The following is a 14,748-nucleotide window of genomic DNA, read 5'->3' as shown; positions in this document are numbered from 1 at the left end:
GTCCACTTCTTTCCAGATCTTCCAAAGAATCTGAAGACCTCACAGGAGAGATTTTGTAAACTGTAACTAATGAAGCTGAACAGGACCTGGATGTTAAACGTGATGGAGAGATCAAATCAGAGATGGAATCACCCAAAGCTTCAATAATGAAGAGGATAGCAAGCAACATGAAGGCTCCCTGTGTCCGTACATGCTCAGGAAGCAATCCTGAACATGAAGGCGACTTTAAAGAACAAACTTCAAATCAGCCAACAAAATACAGAAAAGCTTCAACAGAGCAGCTCTTTGAAAACGTGGATCTCCTGGTGCAATAGATGATCTTTGATGCTGAAGACAGAAACTGGGGGACAGATGAGGTCTGCCTGTTCGAGAAGATCGGCAGCGACATTTGGTTGCTCAGGATCTCAGAGATGTTCAGTGTGATCACCTGAAATCAGCAGGAGAAGAAGGAGAAGTCTCAGGTGAAGACATGAAGATGGAGACTGAGCCTGAGGTCGAGTCTTTCATGAACAGGATGTGGACCTGGCTGAAACAGCAGGCACAAAGGTACCAGGCTCTGAGCGAGCTTGTGTACTCTCTGCCAGAGGATCCAGAAACTCTGGAATCAGAAATGATGATTTTGCCAGCAGAGGAAGCTGTGTGTGAAGAAGACGCCCCCACATTTAAAACTACAGAGTTTGAGGCAGCATCAGCTCGTGATGAGTCGGAGGTCGTTATGATTTAATCAGAGACAGAGGATAAAGAAGAAGAAGAAGAAGAAGCCTCCACACTCTGGGAGTTAGATGAACTGTGATATCCTGGTGTCAGAGCTGTTACACACACACACATGAAACATGTTCCCATCAGTGAGTCCCATGATGTCCAAAGCCACTGGAGAAACTTTGAAAAACATGCTCTTGGCTGAAGTCAGAGCTTTTGGCATTGACATTGATTTCCAAGAGAAGATCAGAAAGGTGCACAAAGATGTGTGCCAGCAGTTTGGTGAAGGGTGGCTTTGGAGCAGCCTGCTGACACAGACAGATTGTGACTGAGACTCTGAAAAGGCGTCTTGTATCAAAAGAGGCATGAAAGGATTCTTCCAGTCTAAGTGGAGTTCTGACACTAACCTCTGTAGACGTAGAGACACCACGGCTGCTCCTCAGGTGGGCGGGACACACCTTTCTCACAGCCCTCATTTTGTGTCTCAGCTCCAGAGAAGGACTTTCACTGTTGACGGGTCAGGAAGGGAAAGCACGGGATGGAGAACTGCTCTGAATCCCCCAGGAGAAGCTGGGAAATGTTGAAGAGAAGGAAGTCTGGGTTGATGTATTTTGTCTGCAGCCACAGAGACCTGACCTCAGATATACTGAAGAACATGTCGAGATGAATGGAGGGGGCTTTTTCATTTATTTCAGCTGATATCAAAACAAAACTTTATTTACAAAATCTTTCATACAGAAACAAACAGGATTATTTCGAAATGGTGTCATCATGTAGTTTGGCCAGTAGAGGGCGCTCCTAATCCACAGTTAATACTCTCAACTATTTTTATAATCTCCCTTCAAACAGAACTGATCCTCAGACTTTTGACCTTTGACCTCAGAGTTCTTCCTACAAAGTGCCTCCTCCATCTGTCAGTACCTACTGTCTGTGCTGTTTGGACCTACTGTCGAGGAAATGATCTCGACTGGACTCAGAAAGTTAATCCCTCAGATGAATCCTGCAGGAGACATGATCACACGTGTGCTTCAGTATCATGTTCAAACATCAGACTCTTCCTCATCCTCCATTTCTTTTGTTTTAGCTTTGTTCAAAAAGAGTAATGCACATATACAGTCAGGTAAACAAAAAGATCTTCTTTTATTCATCTCACTGAGAAATGTACATCGATGTACAGTGATACAGCAGCAAAGCAGGAGAGCAGAAAATCACACTAAAATTCAATTAGATAAAAATATAAAAAATAAAAATAAAAAAATAGTTAAAAGATAGAGTAACTTCTTAACAATGTGAAGAACAAATGAAATAAAACATACAGGAAGTAAAATAAAATACAGAATATAAAGTGAAATAAACCAGTAAAGATGCAGACTGTCAGAGAAACGACAAACTACAAACTACAAAGACACAGAGGGTCAATCAGACACAGGTGAGACTAATGAGACAGGTGAGAATAATCAGAGTAATCAAGACAGGAAGGAAACAGAGAGAGGCAGGAAACAACACTGAGCACCAGAACTACAAAATAAAACAGGAAACACTAAAGACTGAACTAAGAAACACAAAAGACTCAGGAAGAATAAACCCGAACTCAAAACCCTGAAACAAACCGAACCATGACAGCAGACGTGAATCTGAAATCCTTCTTCCAACAGAGGGGGAAAGGTTTTAGAATACTGCACACGTTTGTTGTTGTTCATTCAAAGGACTTTAACTCCAGATTAAATTCATCCATGCTCCTTTGTTTCCATTTGGAGGCGCACGTGAAGGGATGTTTTACTGTTAATTTTGCAAAGCATTGTGGGAGTTAAAACACAAATCATTTCCTGAATGGGTGCATCTGATCCATGCTGCATAAAAGCAGGAAGTGAGTATCCATACTGACATGTTGAGTCTACTGATGTGGACTCAAACAATGACCTCCAGAGTTCAGTCTGCTGAAACTACTGAAAAGTCCTGCACATTGAACTGTGTCGTTTCTTTACTTCAACAAACAGAACTGAGACCTTTGACCTTTGACCTCAGGCTCAACATGTTTCTTTATAGCTGGATGAACACAGGGAACAACCAATCTGTGCTCTGAGCTCTTTACATGCTGATCAATAAAAACTACAGGTCACACTGATCCACTCATATGGGGTTCAGTGTTTTATCCAAGGACACATCAACATGAGGCTGCAGGAGCTGGGGATCGAACCCCGACCTTTCAGATGGGACAGATGTAAAAACAAACATATATATACATAGATATGAACGATGTGTGTCAGGGTCCAGCAGCTGGACCAGAACAGGATCCTGGAGATGGTTCACTCTGACCCGTCTGAACCTGAGGAGAAAAGAGATTTAGTTTAAAGCAAACATTTATTAAAGCTGTAAAAACAGGACAGAGTTGATCTCAGTCAGTCAGTGAACATCTCACCAAACATCTGCTCTCTCACCTGACACTCTTTTCTTCTTTCAACTTCCTCTTCTTCAGATTCTTCTGACTTAAGGTTAGGGTTAGGGATAAGGTTAGACTTCACACCTTCCTGTAAGTTAAACATGAATAAATGAGACTTTATTAAATCATTGAACATAAAACAGACTGAGAGTAAAGAGAGTTTAAAACACACCAAGAAGGGTGCTGCTCTTCTTCCGTTTCCTAAAATAAAAACATAGAAATAAAAATCACATGAATGATGAGACAGACCATAATATCTATAAAATAAACATGATCATGTTTCATTGTCACAGTGGAAACCTTACTTCTTATTATCCTTCTGCGTCTGGAATAACACAGTCCAACTGCAATGAATACTGAAATCAAACTAACAACAGCTCCGACTATCAGTCCAATACAGACTAACAGTAGTCCTCCACACTGAGCGTCCTCTGTCTTAGTTCCTGCTCTCAGCTGCTCTCGACCCTCTGATAGACATCTGTAATGACAGAGGGACAGTTATTACAGGAACATGTGGAGGATCATGAACTCAGGTGTGTCCATGTGTGATGTGAAGCTTCACTCACTGTGTGTGACTCTGACAAGATGGAAACGTCCCGTCTGAAAATGTTCCATCAGAGCAGGTGGAGCACTCGGTGTCTGTGGAGGACGTTCCTGCAGGAAGGACACAACACATGATTTCACTGAGGCTGATTTAGACTCACAAACACAAACCATCATATATGTTATAAACTCGTATAAAATGATGTCATAAAATAATCAGCTGTTCAAACTTGAGCTAATTAAAGGCCAAACTCCAGAGAAGAGTAATGAATGATGAAAAGCTCTAAACTGTCCGTGCTTTCACTTTCAATGGACGACTTTTTTTTAACGTCATGTACAAAGTGTCCAAACCTTCTGGATTTATAAGACAGTGTTTTACATTTATTATTTAACATTACAAAGTGTTCCTGTCACAGTTCAGTCTTTAACAGCGTCTCCTGGATCTAAAATCTGCTCCAACAAAGGTTCCTTTTTGAAGGTCATCATAGATCAGACAGACTCAGTGTTCCTCTGGAGTGGTTTCAAACCTGCCGGTCTCTGAAGGTCACGTACCCGTGCACAGAGGGATCTTTGTCTTCAGGTTAAATAAACTTAAAGGCTTCTACTCTCTAACCATCCTTTGAGACAATACGTCTGTAGCTTTGGTCTACAACATAAATCAACCCATCGTTTCTCTCTCTGGTGAGTTAGCAGTGAGTTCACTTTGGAGAGGAGCTCAATCCCTGAAAGAGGAAATCCACAGAAATGTGACGTCTTAAAGAAATCCTTCAGAAGACATGAATGTCCATGTTAATATTCTTCTTTAGGACACAGTGGACGTAAATGTTCAGTTTAGTTTGGCTAAAAATAAACCAAAATGTTTGTTAAAGGCAACTCAGGCTCTCATTGGCTAAAGGCTGGAAACTGAATGGAAGCTCCTCATTGGCTAAATGGAGTGTCAATCAAAAGGTTAGAGTTTTTATTATCACATATAATACAGCGGGACATGTGGAACATTTGCATCAACCTGTGGATCATTATTAATGTGATGTGTTTGATTAAATCTGTCTCTGGATTTACATCATGAGGACTCAGAGTCATTAGACACCAGACATCATTTCTGTATCAGTGGTCTGTAAATCATGGTGACAATGAGAGAACACACTTCCAACAACAGTGAACTGTGTTTGTTAAACTAACCTTTGTGTCTGATGTATTCTCCTGGATCACAGCGTCTGTGTCTCTTTGCTTTAGAACAGTCGTTCTTTCTAAACTCTGAGCAGTAAAATCCTTCCAGAGGTTCACAGACTGAGTCTGATATGATGGAACAGGACGTCTTCATCTTCAGACCAGAAGCTGTGGACACAAACACAGAGGTTATTGATGAAGTAGAATCTAAAGAAGAGTTGAAGAAAAGAAGAAGTGGTCAGATGTTCTGAGGATCATCTGTGTGTTTGAGTTCTGCTGAAGTGAATCAAAGGTTAGAAAGCTGCTTTTAGACTGACCACTGTTTAGTAACATGTTCTGATCTTTATTTAGTTTGATCAATAAAGAGACAGATCTACCTTCATCACACACTGAACAGCTGTAGCACGCTGTACGGGAAGTCGGACGGTCCATAAAGGTTCCTACAGGGCAGGGCAGACAGCGAGTACCTTTGTCCCCTATGCAGTCTACATGAACATGATCTCCTGTTGGAAACAACATGAAGCAGTTTTTTTTAATTTGAGAGAGAGGGAGAGAGAGAGAGAGAGAGAGAGAGAGAGAGAGAGAGAGAGAGAGAGAGAGAGAGCGCTCTGTTGAACCTTTCTCTCTGGAGCTCATTAAAAAGCAACTTCCTGTTTATTAATATGCAACAAAAACAAACTTATAAACAGGGACAGAAGATCAGGATGTTCATCTGACCTGATAAACTTTAATTCAAGTTGAACAGAGGATCTTACCACGTGGACACTTAGCACAGCATCGATCATTTATCTCATACTGGTATGGACCACATGTCAGAGTCTGAGCTGAGAGGACACTCATCTGGAGAATCTGTGAAGACAAAGTGTAAATGAACACAGAGAGAAATGTGAACTCATTGTCCAGTCCATGTAAGAGAGAAGAGGGAAAGAGTTGAAGTACCTGACGAAGAGGAATCCCTGTCTTCTTTTCTTTTAACTGCATGTTTGTTAAGAACGGTTCAAAGAGGAGAAACCATCATCGTGGTCGTCGGTCGGGTCAGGACGCACGACTCCAACAAAGAAACTTGAGTTTAATGTTCACAGGTTTATTTCCTCCAATCAGTCTTTAAGGATGGGAAACAGAAAACATCAGTGCAGCGCTGAAGTTCTGTCCCATGTGGAGATCTGAACCTGAGCGCAGAGTGCAAACAGCAACCAATCAAGAGGGAGAAGGAGACAAACCAGGAAGTGTCCACACTGGAGGTAGAAAAAAGAGGAAGTGAAAGGAAACAAAAAGGTGATCTTCACCAAATTTAACTCAAAAAGTGTCCAATAAGAAAAAAGTTGTGAGTGTGTTCGTCTCACTTCAGTCTTTAGAAAATAAACCCTGCCAAGATAACTTGTCATAGAGTCCGTGTGTTCCCGTCTCTCCTGGTCTGAAGTCAATCTGAGATCTGCAGGTCACTTTGAGGGAACGCCCACTTCCTCCTACGCTCAGAGAAACTCTCCACCCAGTTCTTGATGTTTCACACTTAAAGGTTCTGGTCTGAAGTGGATCTCTCTGCTTTATAAACGTCTGAACTTTCATTTGTTGCTCAGACAGTCAGATATTTTAGACTGAGATCCACAGCTGGTTGTCTTTAAAGAGCCATTCCTACATTATCTTATAAAGACATCACCTATTATATGGACACCTTTGATTTAAATATCATTTTCATACCTGTAAATGGAAAAAAACATCAAGCCCTGTTTTTCTGTTATTTAATAACTATAAATGATTTAAATATCTGAGAAAAGAACAGAAAGGTCGACAAACTTGATTCAGATATATTTGAGTTCTTTTCATGCGTCATGCCTGTTTGTGTTATTTCTCCAGCACCTCGTCCTCATGTCATATTTTATGTGTTGATCACTCCAACATTAGTCTCTCTATCCTTTCTGTTCTTCTTCTGTACATTGTCTTGTCATCAATAAAACAGATTATAAGTATAGATATTTTATTAAGACCCCTCGATCAATCACTTCTGACATGTGGTCTGTTCCCTTTTTAAATTCTTTATTTAAGCTTCATTTAAAAGACAAATAACTAATCTTCAAGTGTGCGTCAGAATCATTCACAGACACATCAGGGAAAACAACTACAGTCACGTGGTCTGCTTCCTCCTAAAAGCGTCCAATGAGAGACGTTCGTTCAGTTTTAATTCTGTCGTTTGTAAATTAGTTTGGGGACTGGTACGTTTAACAACCACACTCTCCGAATCATTCACTAATCTACCATCCAACAGTGATGAAGTGCACAGACTCACAGAGACACAAAGACCAGAGACATCTCTGTGCGCGCTCCCGTGAACATGAGCGCGCACAAAGTTTCAGAAAACACTCAGCTTCTCTGGACGGAAACTTGATGTTCAGTAATATCTTTAACTTTGTGTAGAGTCTTGTTGTTGTGTTCATCATGTCTGTCCTGATGTTTGAGGATATTCACACAGACTGAGAGTGTCTCCAGATCCGGAAGTTTCCGGAAGTTTGAACTTTAACACAACAAATATCTACTTTAACACTTCTTTATAATGTTCGTGTAGTTTTTACGTTCATCTTTAAGTATAGATTAAACAATCTCTAAATCTTTCAAATTGTTACTTTAAATGTGGTGAGAAAAACACGGACTCTTACCTTCAAGCAGTGGGTGTGGACTGTAGCTGTTTCCGTTCTACGTTCGTGAAGCTTTTATACGGCCGTCATGGGCGCTGTCATCATGGAATTTTTGACGTCATTTACAACCAGAGTCTGCGCAGTAGGGTCCGGCGAGAGGAGCCCTGGCAACACGCCCCGCCCATTTAGTGTACCGCTCTGATAGCTTACGCAGCCCAGCTACGCCAAGAACTTAAGAATCTTTATCTACCTACCATAGAGGCGAGTACAAAACCACCATATATTTCAAGTCAAATATCTAAACGTAGTTCATTCAGAAATTAAGAAAATCACACTTTTTATATTAATTATTGAATTTAAACTGAATTTTTGTGTCCTGTATGTCTTGTTTATTGCTACTGGATGCCTTGAATTTCCCTCGGGATCTATCTATCTATCTATCTATCTGTCTATATATCGTCTTTAACTCTGTGGGTTATTAAACCTTTTATTTTTGGCAAAAACGAACTCAAACTATTTCAGCTAAGTTAGCAACATAAGCTGTGTACAGATCGAACATATGCTGGTGAAAATATGTTATATGATAGAAAGTAGTGATGCACATAGTACTAAAGTTATATCTGCTGTCAGTAGTTACTTCAGTTCTATGTACATTTACAGAGTCTATGTGTTTCTGTGCATAACTGTGGAGTTGGTAAATGAATCTGTTTCATTAAGGTTTCTGCTTTTCTCTGGTTCTTTTCCTTGTCTAACATGTTTATCTCATTGTTTTTTATTATCCTCATTTTAGATAGATACTTTATTGATCCCGAGGGAAATTCAAGGCATCCAGTAGCAGTATACAGACAGGCAGGACACAAGACATTAGTTATAATACACACCCGCTGTCCCCCCTCCCCTCTGTATACAAAAATCCCCCAAACAAGATTTAGCAGCCCCTATGTGACTAAGAGTAAATATAATTACAGGTTAAACCTGTGCAGTTAGCATTAGCATTAGACTTAGCATTAGCATTTAGACCCAAGGAAGAAGAAAGATGGCTGATACAGACACCCCTGCCAGCTCACCTGATGGTCTCCCTTACTTTGTTCTCCTCTGGGTGAACACCTTTGGACTGTGGAGGGAAGAGAGCACGCAAACTCCTCACAGAGAGACTCCTGTCAGACAGGGATTCAAACCAGTAACCTCCTCACTTTTATAACTGAACCACTGTTCAGCCAATGTGTTATAAATCAAATAAAGTATTCATTGATTTAAACCTTTTCTCACCTGTTTTAAGCTGTAAAAACATAGAATGTCTCATGTTCTTGTAATGACAGAAGTCACAGCTGGGAAACAAACAGCTTTAAAAGTACTTCAACACTCGAGTGCTGAACATTTAATGCATGTTAGTGTTAAAGACAGCATGCACATAAAGACAGTAGAGTGGTATGATACAGACACGACTGAGAAGGCAATTACATTATTATATTTTATTCAATCACATGAAATGTAACACAAGTCTTGTAACTTTAACAAATACAGATTGTGCTTAAAAACATAGTGTGGTATTTTAAGATATTTTCTTTCACTTGGTTGTTCAGTTAGATGGAGGCAGTATTTAAGGTTTTTGTGGGTTATACAGGTTTGAAAGAGGCAAATGAATGCACAGTATGTTAAAGTTAAAGCAGATTAATCTAAAAATAACAAAAAGCAAATGTGGCTTATAAGAAAAACCGCCTCTCTTTTTTTCCGTTCATCTTTTGAATGAATAGTTAAAAACCTTACCAGACCTATTTATTATTTACTGAAACATAACTGTACAGTCAATGAACGGCATCTATCAGCTGATTTTAATTACCATGTTTTCGTTTTAAATACAATTCCACTCACAACAACGATATAACAATATCAAGAAACATATCATGCCAGTTATTAGGTTTGCTCATGTAAAAAGTAAAATAAAAAGATAAATCATACCTGACAAGTAACCTAGCTTAAACTGCTAATACGTTAGCTCGCTGTTAGTCTTCATCTTCAGACCAGAAGCTGTGGACACAAACACAGAGGTTATTGATGAAGTAGAATCTAAAGAAGAGTTGAAGAAAAGAAGAAGTGGTCAGATGTTCTGAGGATCATCTGTGTGTTTGAGTTCTGCTGAAGTGAATCAAAGGTTAGAAAGCTGCTTTTAGACTGACCACTGTTTAGTAACATGTTCTGATCTTTATTTAGTTTGATCAATAAAGAGACAGATCTACCTTCATCACACTCTGAACAGCTGTAGCACTCTCTACGGGAAGTCGGATGGGTCATAAAGGTTCCTTCAGGGCAGTGCTTACAGAGAGTACTTCTGTCCCCTGTGCAGTCTACATGAACTCGACCTGTTAGAAACATGAAGAAGTTTTTTATATATATGAGAGAGAGAGAGAGAGAGAGAGAGAGAGAGAGAGAGAGAGAACTCTGTTGAACCTTTCTCTCTGGAGCTCATTAAAAAGCAACTTCCTGTTTATTAATATGCAACAAAAACAAACTTATAAACAGGGACAGAAGATCAGGATGTTCATCTGACCTGATAAACTTTAACTAAAGTTGAACAGAGGATCTTACCAGGTGGACACTTAACACAGCATCCAGCAGCTGTCAGATACTCATATTGACGACATGTCAGAGTCTGAGCTGAGGGGACACTCATCAGGAGAATCTGTGAAGACAAAGTGTAAATGAACACAGAGAGAAATGTGAACTCATGGTCCAGTCCATGTAAGAGAGAAGAGGGAAAGAGTTGAAGTTTGTCTGTTTGTAAATGTGAAGAAGAATCATTGAGAACAAACAGAAAGAAATGTTGAAGATGTGAATGTGTGCTCAGATCATCCAATCAGATCATTTACCAGAAAGGCTGCAGCTGATCCAGCTCTCATCGTCTCTTTAACAGAAGAGCAGCACACACTGATCGTCTGCTTCAAGTCCACCAACGCACACTCAGGACCAAGACTAATGAAGCAGCTGGAAACGCCTCAGAGCTGGATCTCAGCAGGTGGACACTTCTCACAGCATGGATCATTGATCTGAGTCTGATCTGTGAAGACAAAGAGCAGATGAAAGTACCTGATGAAGAGGAGTCACTTTAATACCTGACAGAGGACAAACAGTGGGAATAATGTCAACATGAAGACATTTATAAGACATGTCCCTTTATCCTGTCTTCTTTTCTTTTAACTGCATGTTTGTTAAGAACGTTCAAAGAGGAGAAACCATCATCGTGGTCGTCGGTCGGGTCAGGACGCACGACTCCAACAAAGAAACTTGAGTTTAATATTCACAGGTTTATTTCCTCCAATCAGTCTTTAAGGATGGGAAACAGAAAACATCAGTGCAGCGCTGAAGTTCTGTCCCATGTGGAGATCTGAACGTGAGCGCAGAGAGCAAACAGCAACCAATCAAGAGGGAGAAGGAGACAAACCAGGAAGTGTCCACACTGGAGGTAGAAAAAAGAGGAAGTGAAAGGAAACAAAAAGGTGATCTTCACCAAATTTAACTCAAAAAGTGTCCAATAAGAAAAAAGTTGTGAGTGTGTTCGTCTCACTTCAGTCTTTAGAAAATAAACCCTGCCAAGATAACTTGTCATAGAGTCCGTGTGTTCCCGTCTCTCCTGGTCTGACAGTCGGTGAAGTCAATCTGAGATCTGCAGGTCACTTTGAGGGAACGCCCACTTCCTCCTACGCTCAGAGAAACTCTCCACCCAGTTCTTGATGTTTCACACTTAAAGGTTCTGGTCTGAAGTGGATCTCTCTGCTTTATAAACGTCTGAACTTTCATTTGTTGCTCAGACAGTCAGATATTTTAGACTGAGATCCACAGCTGGTTGTCTTTAAAGAGCCATTCCTACATTATCTTATAAAGACATCACCTATTATATGGACACCTTTGATTTAAATATCATTTTCATACCTGTAAATGGAAAAAAACATCAAGCCCTCTTTTTCTGTTATTTAATAACTATAAATGATTTAAATATCTGAAAAAGAACAGAAAGGTCGACAAACTTGATTCAGATATATTTGAGTTCTTTTCATGTGTCATGCCTGTTTGTGTTATTTCTCCAGCACCTCGTCCTCATGTCATATTTTATGTGTTGATCACTCCAACATTAGTCTCTCTATCCTTTCTGTTCTTCTTCTGTACATTGTTTTGTCATCAATAAAACAGATTATAAGTATAGACATTTTATTAAGACCCCTCGATCAGTCACTTCTGACATGTGGTCTGTTCCCTTTTTAAATTCTTTATTTAAGCTTCATTTAAAAGACAAATAACTAATCTTCAAGTGTGCGTCAGGATCATTCACAGACACATCAGGGAAAACAACTACAGTCACGTGGTCTGCTTCCTCCTAAAAGCGTCCAATGAGAGAAGTTCGTTCAGTTTTAATTCTGTCGTTTGTAAATTAGTTTGGGGACTGGTACGTTTAACACTCTCCTAATCATTAACTAATCTACCATCCAACAGTGATGAAGTGCACAGACTCACAGAGACACAAAGACCAGGGATATCTCTGTGCGCGCTCCCGTGAACATGAGCACGCGCAACGTTTCAGAAAAACACTCAGCTTCTCTGGACGGAAACTTGATGTTCAGTAATATCTTTAACTTTGTGTAGAGTCTTGTTGTTGTGTTCATCATGTCTGTCCTGATGTTTGAGGACATTCACACAGACTGAGAGTGTCTCCAGATCCGGAAGCTTCCAGAAGTGTGAACTTTAACACAACAACGATCTACTTTAACACTTCTTTATAAAGTTCTTTAGTTTTTACCTTCATCTTTAAATATAAATTAATCTTTAAATCTTTGAAATTGTTTCTTTAAATTTGGTGAGACACATACCTTGAAGCATCAAACGGCGTCGATTCCAAATTCAACTTTCATTTTCCAGCCCTTCAAAATAAAAGCTTTAAAGTAGAACCAAATAGTTTTCACTTCCTCCGGAAATCAATAGAAAAATCTTATTCCGTTATAATCTAAAGTATATAGTCGTACGGGCATGGTGGTTGTCTGGTTTTGTTTCTGTGTTTGAATGATTCCTAGTGTGGTTTGTTTTAGTCGTTAGTGTTTTTCTGTGTCCTTCTATGTTGCCTGTAAGTTTATTTCCTGTGTTACTTGTGTTTTTAGGTTCCTAGTTTAGTGTTTAGTGTTTCCTGTTTTATTTTGTACCATCTGGTTTAGGTTGTGTTTTTGGTGCAGGTTTTAGTTTGTAGTTGTCCTCAGTGTTCAGAGGTCTGCACGAAGTGAGTTCACCACATCCAGGGTCTCTCTGGGTGGTCTGGCTTCACATCAGAGGTCGTGCTGATCAGTCCTTCGAAGCTGGTCATCAACCGGATCTGTCGACCCGGGGCCTTTTTCAAACCCACCCCTCCACACTCCCCCTCCGTCACACACTCAGCTGAATGAAGTCCCCTCCATCCAGGTGGAGGGTAGAAATACAGCAGCAGGCTTTGGGACAAACTTCACTCTCTCAGGTGGAAACAGGAAGTGTGTGTTACCATGGTTACTGAGCGGCATCCTGGGGGAACGGCTTATTATTACGTAATACATTCTGTAAAAGTCTTTATGTAGATTATTTTCTTATCTTATTTTATTATTTATTTTATTATATTTTTTAGTAAACTTATATTAGCGTAGACTTTTAGCAAAACGTTCAGATGGAGCAAACGATCTTTATTGTCATTTATAATGTTTAATTTATTATATCAAAGAACAGGTTGTCTTCAATGAAAGCAGACAAGGAGACTATAAATGAACATCACAGCAGCAAAAAGTAGAACAATGATAAATAAATAACAGTGAGAAGTTATCAGTAACATGATTTAATATTCTTTAGTTTTTGCAACAGTCCCTTTAAATATACAATGAAATAAACAGGTGAACAGAAGGAAGAAAAGAAGAGGAGGCTTTTATTTGATCCTTTAAAACAATAAACAGGTGAAGTTGTTCACGTCTGTATGATCAGATTAAATGTCCATCTTAGTTGGAGCAGTGTTTTGGTTTGTTCAAACACGAACACACTGAACTGACTTTAGTACAGGTCACTCCTTCTGTGACGACCGGACACAATAGGCGTTACACGTGATCATCGAGTGGGCCTCGGTGCAGACTCTCTGGAGGGTTTTATGGCCCACTATCACTCCCCGCTCAGTGGTTTGAGACGGACTTAATATGGCAGGCCCTCCGTGTGGACGCACAAACGGAGGGGTCGTGGGCGGGGCGAGGGTGTAGTGGACGGTTTGGAAAAAAAAAAGGGTTTGGAATAAAAACACAGTCAGTAAATATTCACAGCTGAGTGACGTCACTCGTCTGTTCCTGCAGAGAGCACAAAGGTTGAAATCACAGCCGACCTTCAAACACTCTTATCAGGGCGTGATTATTAAATAAGAGTGTGTGTGTGTGTGTGTGTGTGTGTGTGTCTAAGTGTGTGTGTGTGTGTGTGTGTGTGTGGGGGGGGGGGGGGGGTAAATTATCAGACATGACGACAGTGAAGGTCTGTGTGTGTGTTTAAATCTGTAAAACATCTGAGGTCTATACTATGAAGAGAGTTGAACATATCAGGGTCTCCTTGGGGGATCTGGTTTAACAAACTCTGACATCAGAGATGGTGATTATCAGTTATCAACCTGATCCATCAACCCGGGTTACCAAGAGCGCGCTCACGTAAAAAGGGGCGGAGTTAGCATCATTTAACCAATCACAATCATCACCATGTCTGCCGTCAGCAGATCATCATATCTACAAACATATTTACACAAAGTACAAACTATATTAGTGATATAAATGAGACAAACAGGCTGCAGAGAGACACAGCTGCAGGAAGGACAAAACAAAGTAAACAGAGGTCAAAGGTCAGCTTGTATTTGTCCCGTGGTTAGTTCACCTTAGAAGTGACTCTAAGAACTGGTCTCTGAACTCAATGTGCTGCTCTGACTCTTTAAAGTGGTTAAACTGCAGCTCATCACAAACAGAGCAGGACACATTCAACATGAAGAAGAAAACATTCATTATTTTACATCTTTAACTGAAATGTTCCGGAGCTTTCTTCAGTCTCTGTTGAAGGATATCAGTGAAACATAATCATTAACTAAACGGACTTTAGTCTAATGGAAAATGTTGATCTCTTATCTCTTATCTCCAACATAACCTGCTCCGGAGCAGGTTATGTTGGAGATAAGAGATCAAACTGTAAAAAGCTCCGCCCACTGACCAATCAGATCTTTAGACGGTGGAGCTCCTGGAGCTGATGGAG

At 40.1% G+C, this 14,748-nt stretch overlaps 1 protein-coding gene across 1 annotated transcript; it reads right to left on the bottom strand.

Moving 5' to 3' along the window:
* Positions 1 to 1,979: 1,979 nt before the first annotated feature.
* On the bottom strand, positions 1,980 to 12,407 carry LOC306833411 (tumor necrosis factor receptor superfamily member 5-like). The gene is made up of 10 exons (XM_079358658.1): positions 12,339 to 12,407; positions 10,564 to 10,589; positions 5,605 to 5,698; positions 5,227 to 5,352; positions 4,862 to 5,017; positions 3,706 to 3,793; positions 3,445 to 3,617; positions 3,312 to 3,340; positions 3,138 to 3,227; positions 1,980 to 3,025 (listed from the first exon to the last, which is right to left on the bottom strand). Exons 1-10 carry the CDS (start codon positions 12,346 to 12,348, stop codon positions 2,963 to 2,965), a joined length of 855 nt encoding a protein of 284 aa, XP_079214784.1. The 5' UTR covers positions 12,349 to 12,407; the 3' UTR covers positions 1,980 to 2,962.
* Positions 12,408 to 14,748: the final 2,341 nt, after the last annotated feature.

The sequence above is a fragment of the Symphodus melops genome, assembly GCF_947650265.1.
Source record: "Symphodus melops genome assembly, chromosome: 13".
Taxonomy (NCBI): Eukaryota; Metazoa; Chordata; class Actinopteri; order Labriformes; family Labridae; genus Symphodus; species Symphodus melops.
The sequence above is the reverse complement of the archived record's forward strand: the minus strand, read 5'-3'. Positions and strand labels throughout refer to the sequence as shown.